This window comes from Suricata suricatta, chromosome 14 (assembly GCF_006229205.1).
Source record: "Suricata suricatta isolate VVHF042 chromosome 14, meerkat_22Aug2017_6uvM2_HiC, whole genome shotgun sequence".
NCBI classification, from domain to species: domain Eukaryota; kingdom Metazoa; phylum Chordata; class Mammalia; order Carnivora; family Herpestidae; genus Suricata; species Suricata suricatta.
The window spans coordinates 61,610,277-61,618,979 of NC_043713.1; the positions used below are offsets into that span (position 1 = coordinate 61,610,277).

The window sequence follows — 8,703 nt, forward strand, 5'->3', positions numbered from 1 at the left end:
CGGGGATTAGCGAGGGACCCGCGGCCAGGCCGGGCTGAGATAGTATCGGCGCGGCCACGGGGCTGAAGCCGCTGGGGAGGGCCCGGCTGTGGCCGTGGAGAAAGACCGGCTTAGCGGCTCCGCGCTGCGGACTCTGAAGCCATTAGCGGGGATTAGCACCGGGGTTAATCCGATTCGGCAGCTCAGTTGTCAGCAGGGTGCGCGCCAGCGGTGGGGGACACCTCTGGCCAGACTGGCCACAGGGCCTCTGCAGTCCAGGCCCAGAGGCTGGTCTTGGTTTCCCCAGGTGACTGAGCTAAGCTTGGTCCTGAGGACCAGAGGGAAAGATGCACACCCCATCAAGCCAAAAGGCTGATGCATGGACCTGGCTCACTAGGTGTAAGTGGAACCAGGCTCTTGGCTCCAGACTTCACCTTTGCCAGGCTTCTTGGGAAACCAGGGAACACAGTCCCTGCCCATCCCTGGGACCACCCTTCCCTTCTATCCTTCTCATCTTGTTTGCTGTCCCAGCCCTCCTCCCTCCCAACCTCTGGCCTTGATCACCCTTTGGAGCCCTGGGTGTCAGTTTCCCCACTGAGTTTGGGTTCCTCAGAAAACCACCTACCCTTCCCATCATGCATGGCCAGGAAGCAGGTCACAGACTGTGCTGATGGAGACAGGTGAGGAGTCACTGCTTGCAGATTCTCCATCTTTCCTTTGGGGATCCCTTCTCAAGGCATGGACCTGTGAGGGGTGTATTTGCTGATCTATTTAGTCAGGACAGATGTGATGTCACCTGCTGCCTCCCCACCACTTATCAACAGCCCCCTCTCACTAGCTGAGGCAGGATGGGACTGTGTAGGCCTGGGCCTCCACAGATAGGTCCTTTGTCTCTGCTGGAGTTTTCCCACTTGAGAAACAGGGCTGGTTGAGAGGAGGAAAGGTCCAGCTAGGAGGCATCACTGTCCAGTTGTGCAGTCTGTACTCACAGGTGCTTTCTGTAGGGACATCCCCCCATCCCCCACACCTCCTCCTGGGTTGCTAATGACAGGTCCCTGGAGTGGTAGAGTCAGAGGGGTGTTTCTAAACCATAGGCCTCCTCCTCTATGAGGGTGTGGCAAGGACACTGTACCTTACATGAAGTACATGGCTGGCAAAAGATAGCTGGTCTGAAGCTGGCCAGGCAGGATGGGGAGGGAGGTAGCAGTGGAGAGGTTGGTGGAGTCCTCTTGGTCCCATCTCCTGACCCTATCCCCTTTCTTATGGCTGAGAACGGGGCATTGAAGTAAAAAAGATGCAGAGGGAGGAAAAGACACGGTTGAAAATCCTTTATTCCTTCACTTGGCAGACCTCTCACCAGCCCAGGCTCTGTGGAGTGGACACGGGTGGGCCACGGGGTATTTTCCCACGTGCTGGTGTGTCAGAGCCCTTGGCTGGTCGCCGGGTCTGGCGCCTCAGTGACTCAGGAGTGGAAGATCGTGGTTGGGCTGGCTTCATACCTAGTGTTGGGGAGCTGCAGGAGAGGTTGGGGCAATGGCAGTGAAATATGAGGGCCAGGGACTGGTGGCAGTGACCTCGATCCGCCTCCCGACACCCTAGCGGCTCAGACAGACGGCAGAAGCTGCGGCCCCGGGGGAACGGGTGCGCGAGCCTACGCCAGTCGGGAGCGAGCCGGTGACGCCATCACCCCAAGTCGCACTGGCTCCGGGACGCGAGTGTTCCCGGACCCTGGCGGCCACGGCTCCTCTATGGGGCGCGTGTCGCTTGGCCGCTGCGTACAGTGCTCTCACTGCCCGTCCCCGGGCAGCTTCCTGGGTGCCTTCTGCGTCCAGAGGCCCCTGTTCCCGGACCTCCCAATGAGGAGTGCCGAGAGAGGCTCTGATAGGTCTGCGGCCTTTAGCAGCTTGCCAGGGGCGCCAAAGAGTGACCATGAGTGTGGAACTGCCTCTCGGCCCTGACAACCACAGCCCCTTTCCCGTCACTTGGTCTGACCGGCCAGATAGGCCTCCGAGTCACAACTGCGGGCAGTTTATTTACCTTACCCCCATCACAGTCCCGCGGGGGAGTCTCCCGGAACGCCGAGAACAGGGGGTTCCTCGCCAGGTCATCGGCGGCGTGGTTGGGAAGGGTGCTGCGGAGCTTCGGTCAGCCTGTGTAGAGCACCCAGGGGCAGACCAAGCTGGCCAGAGAGCTTCGGCGACCCCAACCGGGTCAGCGTGGGAAAACTGCCCAAAGCCCCAGTATCTTCAGTGCTTTTCAGCCAGGGTTTGGGTGGCAGGCTACGGTACGCATTTGAGCACTGCTTAGGAGCAGAGGAGCTGGGATGGTTTATCCCATTTCAAGGAGACGACACCCCTGTGGCCAAGCCTCCCAGGTCAGGCCTACTTAGTGGAGGATTAAGTGGGAGGGGGGTGTGGCCTGCCGGGACAACGGTTAGGAAGGGTCAGGGTCTGACCCAATCTGAGCGGGGGAGGCGGGGCGGGAATGGGGGGAGGGGAGTTTGCCTTCAGAGATATTTGCCAGGTAGGCGTGGAAGGAGGGGAGATACTGGACCAGGGGTCACCAGGTTTTCCATGGGTCACGCATATCGTTGGCCTAGGTCGAATTCATTCAGTCCTGAGTTTCGTCTGTGGCCCTCCCAGTTCTTTCAGGCCATTTCTCCATTGTGCATGCATCTCTGTCCTTGTCTCTGGGGTGTTCAGTCCCTGTTCTCAGATATGAAGTGGCAGGAGCTTCTTAGACCCCCTGATTCTGTGCCTCTTACCAAATACCCTTGTCCAAGGAATCTGAAAATATGTGGTAAGTAAAAAGACAGGAAAATACTCTGGCATCCTCAACTGAGATTGTGTTTGCTATAAAGGCTAAGGGCACAACCAAAACAACAGAATTCTTTGTTGGCTAAAAGGAGGCAGACTCATTTGTCAGGAGTGACTGGCTTTTTTGTGTGCTAAGCTCTGATTGCCATTCATCACCTACACAAGGACTTGAAAAATCCAGGGGATGCCTGTGTAGTAGTGGCAGGGGTGGCAGGTGGGTTCAAGGAAGCAGGGGAGCAAGAAGACAGCTGCTTGAGGGCCTCTACCTAAAGGGGGCAGAGTACTCTCCAGGCCCACAGTGGTGAGGACAGGGCTGGAGATTGGCCAAACTCTGCCCCAGGAGTAGCCACCACTTAACCCTCTGCTCCCTTACCTGGTCTCTGAGGCCATTGGCCCTCCTGGACACGTTACATTATGTCCCCAGGCTTGAGGCCATGGTAGATGGTGAAGGCTGCCTGTGGCTTCCAGCCAGGCACAGGGGCTCTGGCTGTGGATGGGATATGAACTGTCCTCCAGACTCCTCAGCTCATTTCTGATACCAGACTCAGCCACCTCCTGGGGTCCCCTCCCCCATGCCACTGGTTGGTGCCTCTAGGTTTGTGGGGGACCAGGCTGGAAGCTGAGTCTGTTCTATCTCCAATTACTTGGAAGATCTGTACACATCTCTGCCCCTTTGCCCCCATTACCACAAGGGCAAGAGGCAGCTGCCATCAGCCTCCTCTCTGCAGCTTATGAGGTCTTGGTTAAGTGCAGCTGGGCTCCTTCCAGACCCCTGCCTGCCTGTTCAGCTGCTCTGTGCCTGCTCACTTCCCTCCAGCCTGGCTGGCCTTTTCTCAGCCTGGACACCACAAACAATTTCCTGCACACAGGATACCCCTTCCTTCCTGCTCCCCTCCCCTCAGGTCTCTGCTCCAAGAACTGAGGCTGCCCACTAATTCAGGTGATAAATGAAGGGGGTGGGTGGCTCTTTTGTAATCACAGCCCCTGGGGACTCAGATCCAGCTCAGTTTTTCTGACTGGGCTACCTGCTGTACCTGTAGAGCTGTATGGCACAGGAGAGGAGACCTGGACTATGGCAGGGTCCCTGCCCATCCTGGAGGGAGAGGAATGGGGGCTAGATTGTTCATGGGTGGGGGTCCCCAGGCCCTGTGCTCAGTGCAGCCTCAGCCCCATCCTCCCAGTGAAGGGTGAAGGGTACAGGCCTCTAGGATGCTGGTGTGCAGTCAGTGGACGGATACTATTCCTGGAGGTCACTACTGAGGTCACAGAGTCCCCTCAGGGCTGCTACTGGGCTTGGCCTACTCTAGGAACTACCTGGAACTCCTGGGGGCCTGGAGATAAGCTCCTGCAACCTAAAGAAAAAAGCTACATGTTCAAGGGCTTACTGAGTTAGGCATTGTTCTAAGCACCTTAGGGAGATGGGGTGGGTTCTTCTGCCAACCCATTTCAGATTAGGAAATTGAGGTTAGGTGACTTGCCCAAGGTCACATAGTGAGCAAATGAGAAGCCAGGGTTCTTTCTGTTCCCCACCACTGCCCATCACCACAGCAAAGTTCCTGAGGCCCACAGCCAGTGGCTGAGCCTGCATGCCCTGCTATGTGTGTGGGAGGGGGACAGCCTGTGGTCCCCATGGGCAGACAAGCTTTGCTGGGGGGCCTTTTCTCCTCAGTGGTGGCCAAGATTGGTTTCTCCTGAGAGCACTGAGTGTGCACAGCCAGGCCTTCAAAACCGTTTCCCTTGTACCCCTAAGCCCACAACTGGTCCTCGGATCTGTCCCAGATCCCCTATATCCCCAGAGTCCAGGGATCTGGGTGGTGTGCAGGTTGTGGGGTGGGACACTCTCCCCTAAAAGGAGCAGCGCTAGAGACCAAACCTGTTTACTGAGTCTTTGTTGGCAAGTTATTTCCCAATCTGAGCCAAACCCTTGAATGACTCTTACCCATGGATCACTTGGACAGGAAAGTGCCTTCTGACCCCACACAGCCAGGGGCCCTGGTTTATCCTGTCCTACGGTCGGGTCTCTTCCACTTGGCTCTGGGTTATGGTTCCCAGCTCCTGATCTTCGGGGGTGGGGTGGGGCTGGGGCCATGGTCAATTAGTTCCACCCGCTCCTGCCCTAGGGCAGCTGCCTTTCAGCCAGGGTAGAGTGAGGCAAGGCCCCCTGCTTAGATCCTCAGGGGACCAGAAACTGGATGTCCCAAAGCACTTCCCTACAAGCAGACCACTTTGCAGAGAAACCATGGTGGGGGGCTGCTGAGGGGCAGTCAAGGGCCTGGCAACACTCTCTCCCAGACTCAAACCCTGGGATAGGGCAGTTCCCCACTCTGCCCACTCAGTGCTGCCTGCTAGGTGACCCCGAGGCCATGCTCACCAGCCGACCCTGTAGAACCTAGCTCACAGGCCACAAGCATGGCCTGGATAGAATCTAAATGTTCCTTGGCTTGATGGTGCCAGGCCTGTTAGGGGTGATGCTGTGGCCATAGCTGGCTCACTCACCAGCCTACCCACCTGTTGCACTGCTTCCCTGTCAGTGTCTTCAGGTGAGGGGGTATGCCTGCTCTTTGCAGAGCCATTGCCGTCATTATTCACCCACAGATGGGCCCACACAGTGACAGGAGGCTGCAACAGGATCCGGTTTATTCGGCCTTGGGAGGGTGGTCCTGAGAGTGGCGGGTGCCACCCTGCACCCTGTCCTGGGCAGAGGGAGGGCCCAAGGGCCAGTTAAGGCCAGTGGCGGGAGAAGCAGGGGGCACATAGCCCCTGGAATGCGGTGAGGCCAGGCTGAGGCCCGGAGGCAGCTGTGGTAGGCCGGGACAGGTGCCCCTGCTGCCCAGGGTGGAAGGCACCGGGCTGGGACCGGGCCATGGCTACAGGGCCGTGGACCCAAGCCACATGGGCACCCCGGGGAAGTGGGGCACAGGGTCACATGACACAGAACATGAAACACAGGCACATGGCTCATGAGTAAGCACATGGACAAGTGGGTACAGATTCACAGGTCAGAACGTCACCCAGCCTTGGCCAAATACATGAACTCAATGGTGGTCATACACACCACAAGGGACACACGGCACTAAGGGACATGTGGACTCCATGGCTACAGGGTACAGACCCAGACCATGAAGTGCAAGGAACAGGGAAACGGAGCCTTTTGGCACGACTGCACTGGAATCATGAGAAGAGGGGAGTGGGGACTGGTCTGGAGGTGCCTGGGGGCAACCCCCACGCAGACCCCCTAAGGGACTCAGTCTGTCTTCCACACTTTGTTGAGCAGCTTCACCACTTCATCATAGATAACAAACACGATGGCCACATCCAGGCAGACCCGGCCCAGGCGGGGGATGGTGCCCTTGTAGAATCTGGAGTTGGGGGAGAGATAGGAGGTGAGGAGTCAGATGAAAAACAGAGTCCCTGGGCATAAGGGTGGGTCCTGACATTGGAAAGACAAGGGCAGGGGCCTAAAGGTAAAAACGCCCTAGGGGGTAAACTGGGGCTGGCAGCAGGAATGGGGTGAGGCCCATGTAGGAGGCTTGGAAGAGTCTGGGGTGGGGACCACAGCCCTGCCCCTCCCCCACTCACGCCTTGAGCCCCTCATTCCTCAGGATTTGCAAGCCACAGTCCCACGTGTTCCGGTATTTGTGCGCCTCCAGGCCCTGCAGGACAGCAGCACAGTACGTGGCTCAGCGGCTAGCTCCTTGTAGCAAACTCCCCGCCTCCTTTGTGGCCCCACCCCCACCTGCATCCGGGTCTTGATCACGTCCAGAGGAGTGTTCCCGAAGACACTGGCTGCACCAGCGACAGCTCCAAACACTCCGGTGATCAGTGGGTTCATCGGTTTATTGGGGTTGTCCCCTGGATGTGGGTGGGGGTTACAATCAGAAAGTGATGGGAGGGCAAAAGGAAGGGTTCTTCAGGACTGGGGAGGCGCATAGACCATAGCCAATGAATGTGGGCTTGGGGGGGGGGGAGGGGAGAGGGGCAGGGTCCTGGCAGGGAGGACCAGAGAGGAGTTAGGCTCAGAGGGTTGGAGGTGGGGCCTTGGGGCAGCAGACCCAACTGACACATACCTCTATACCAGTTGCGCAGGGAGGTCATGACAAAGAAGCGGATGGCCTGGTTAGACCCCTGCTTCAGCACGGTGGCTGTGAGGCCCTGGTAGGTCCCCTTCAGCCCTAAGGCAGGTAGGCATGGCAGTCACACAGGGGCCTTCCAAGGCCCCAGCTGGGGACTGGGTGGGGAAGTGGCACAACTGAGCACCAAAGCAGTTAGTGCAGGCCAGCCAGGCCAAGGCACCAGACCCTACCTATGGAGGAGGGCATTACAGCTCACCTTGTTCCCGAATAATCTCCCTGACCCCGTGGAAGAATCCTCTGTACTTGGGGTTGGAGGAGGTCTGGTCGTGGATGAACTTCACCTGTGGGAGGGAAGCAAAGGCACTGGCTTCCAGGACACCACTGGAAGGGCATACCTGGCCCATTGGCTTGCGGTCCCAGGGCCCACAGAGATCAGACCAGGGTGGGAGATGCAGCTCTTCACCTGGAAACACAGCCACCCAAGGCCACCGCGGGACACAAGGCCCCAGAAAACAAGAGGGTTGACCTTACTAAAAAGTCTCTGCAGTTATGTTTGCTAATATTTGCCACAGCTTAGGCAATAAACACGTGTTATCTTATGCTTTCTGTTTATAAACTTTTTTTTAAAACCTTAATGTCAGTTGTCCCATTGCCTTCAGGACAGAGTCCAGTCTCCACAGGAGGTCCTTTACTGAACACTCTGCCCTGCTTCTGCCGGACACTCTCCACCTCGAGGGTATCCATGAAACACTAGAGCAGGATGGACCTGGCCACCTCATCACCCCTCTGCACACCTTGCCACCTGCCCAGACCCTCCCTACCTTGATGGTTTCCATGGGGCACACGACCACCACTGCTTCGGCCACGCCGGCACCCAGGCCACACAGCAACCCCCGTGTGCTGTCCAGGCGTCCCTGGGGATCTCGCATGTGGTTGCTGAGGAACTCAAACATCCCGAACCTGGGAATGGGAGGCAGTAGGATGAGAGGGGATGCAGCCGCCGGATGCCCTCCCTCGGCCACCCGAGCCCACCTCATCTGACCCCACCTCACCTGACGGCCGCTTTGGGGATGGAGCCGTAGAGCAGGGAGCTGAGACCTCGGTACAGGCCCAGGACGCCATGGCTGCGGACCGTCTGCCGCACGCAGTCCCCTGGAGAAGGGGGCGTTCAGCGACCCCTGCCGCCCTAGAGACCAGCCTTCGCACCTCCCCACAGCCCGCCACGGCTGCTCCCCGAGCGCAAGGCCTAGCCATGCCCTCCGGGTGCCGGCCGTCTCTATGCCGTCCCAGTGCCAGCAGCCCCCTACTCACCGATGCCCCGGTACCGCGGAGGGTGCGAGCGCTCGTCCAGCTGTAGCTGTGTCTTTACATACTCGGTGGGGAAAGTGATGCAAATCTCGATGCCGCCCGCCAGGCCGCCTGCAGGGACCCGACACCCGGACCCTGAGACCACCGGCCGCCCCGCCCACAGCCGCTGGTGCCCCGGCCCCTCCCCCGCCCCGGACTTTGTCCGGCTCCTGCGGTGTAGGAGAGGCCCGGCAGCTTCTCCACCCCACCACGTTGTCCTGGCTAGGTGCGGAGGGGCAACACGCAGGGCGAATACCCAAGCTCTGGCTGAGGACCTCGGCCGCGCCCCCCGCCCGACCCGGAAGTGAGGCGGGGCCTGGGCGTCCCGGGCCCACCCGGAAGCGCTGCGCGGCCGAGGAGTGGGCAAGCCGAAGGTCCGCATCCCCGAGGGGCCCACCTGCCAAGATCGCCTTCCCCGGGTGCGTCAGCTTGGCCTTCCCAGACGCGGGCGCGGCGGCTGCCAGAGCGCGGGGCGCGGCCATGGCAGG

General features: G+C 59.1%; 1 protein-coding gene and 2 long non-coding RNA genes across 3 annotated transcripts in view; 1 reads left to right on the forward strand and 2 right to left on the reverse strand.

Moving 5' to 3' along the window:
- Positions 1–1,292: 1,292 nt before the first annotated feature.
- Positions 1,293–2,381, reverse strand: LOC115278296. The gene is made up of 2 exons (XR_003902801.1): positions 2,017–2,381; positions 1,293–1,492 (listed from the first exon to the last, which is right to left on the reverse strand). It is a non-coding gene; the product is annotated as an uncharacterized LOC115278296 (long non-coding RNA).
- Positions 2,382–5,407: 3,026 nt separating this feature from the next.
- Positions 5,408–8,697, reverse strand: SLC25A1 (solute carrier family 25 member 1). The gene is made up of 9 exons (XM_029922015.1): positions 8,613–8,697; positions 8,180–8,287; positions 7,921–8,020; positions 7,690–7,828; positions 7,125–7,209; positions 6,863–6,967; positions 6,532–6,647; positions 6,375–6,448; positions 5,408–6,154 (listed from the first exon to the last, which is right to left on the reverse strand). The coding sequence occupies exons 1-9, from the start codon at positions 8,695–8,697 to the stop codon at positions 6,040–6,042; spliced, it is 927 nt and encodes a 308-aa protein (XP_029777875.1). The 3' UTR covers positions 5,408–6,039.
- LOC115277707 overlaps positions 8,569–8,703 on the forward strand; it is a 6,165-nt gene continuing 6,030 nt past the window's right edge. Inside the window, exon 1 of the long non-coding RNA XR_003902487.1 lies at positions 8,569–8,634. This is a non-coding gene — a long non-coding RNA (uncharacterized LOC115277707). The remainder of the gene's footprint in view (positions 8,635–8,703) is intronic.

Excerpts from the sequence above, each read along its gene's own strand:
- SLC25A1 (XM_029922015.1), bottom strand. The coding sequence starts at position 8,697 with ATGGCCGCGCCCCGCGCTCTGGCAGCCGCCGCGCCCGCGTCTGGGAAG. Across the intron at positions 8,021-8,179 it reads TCCGCGGTACCGGGGCATCG|GGGACTGCGTGCGGCAGACG; the intron begins GTGAGTAGGGGG and ends CCCCTTCTCCAG. Across the intron at positions 6,648-6,862 it reads CCTGCGCAACTGGTATAGAG|GGGACAACCCCAATAAACCG; the intron begins GTATGTGTCAGT and ends ACCCACATCCAG.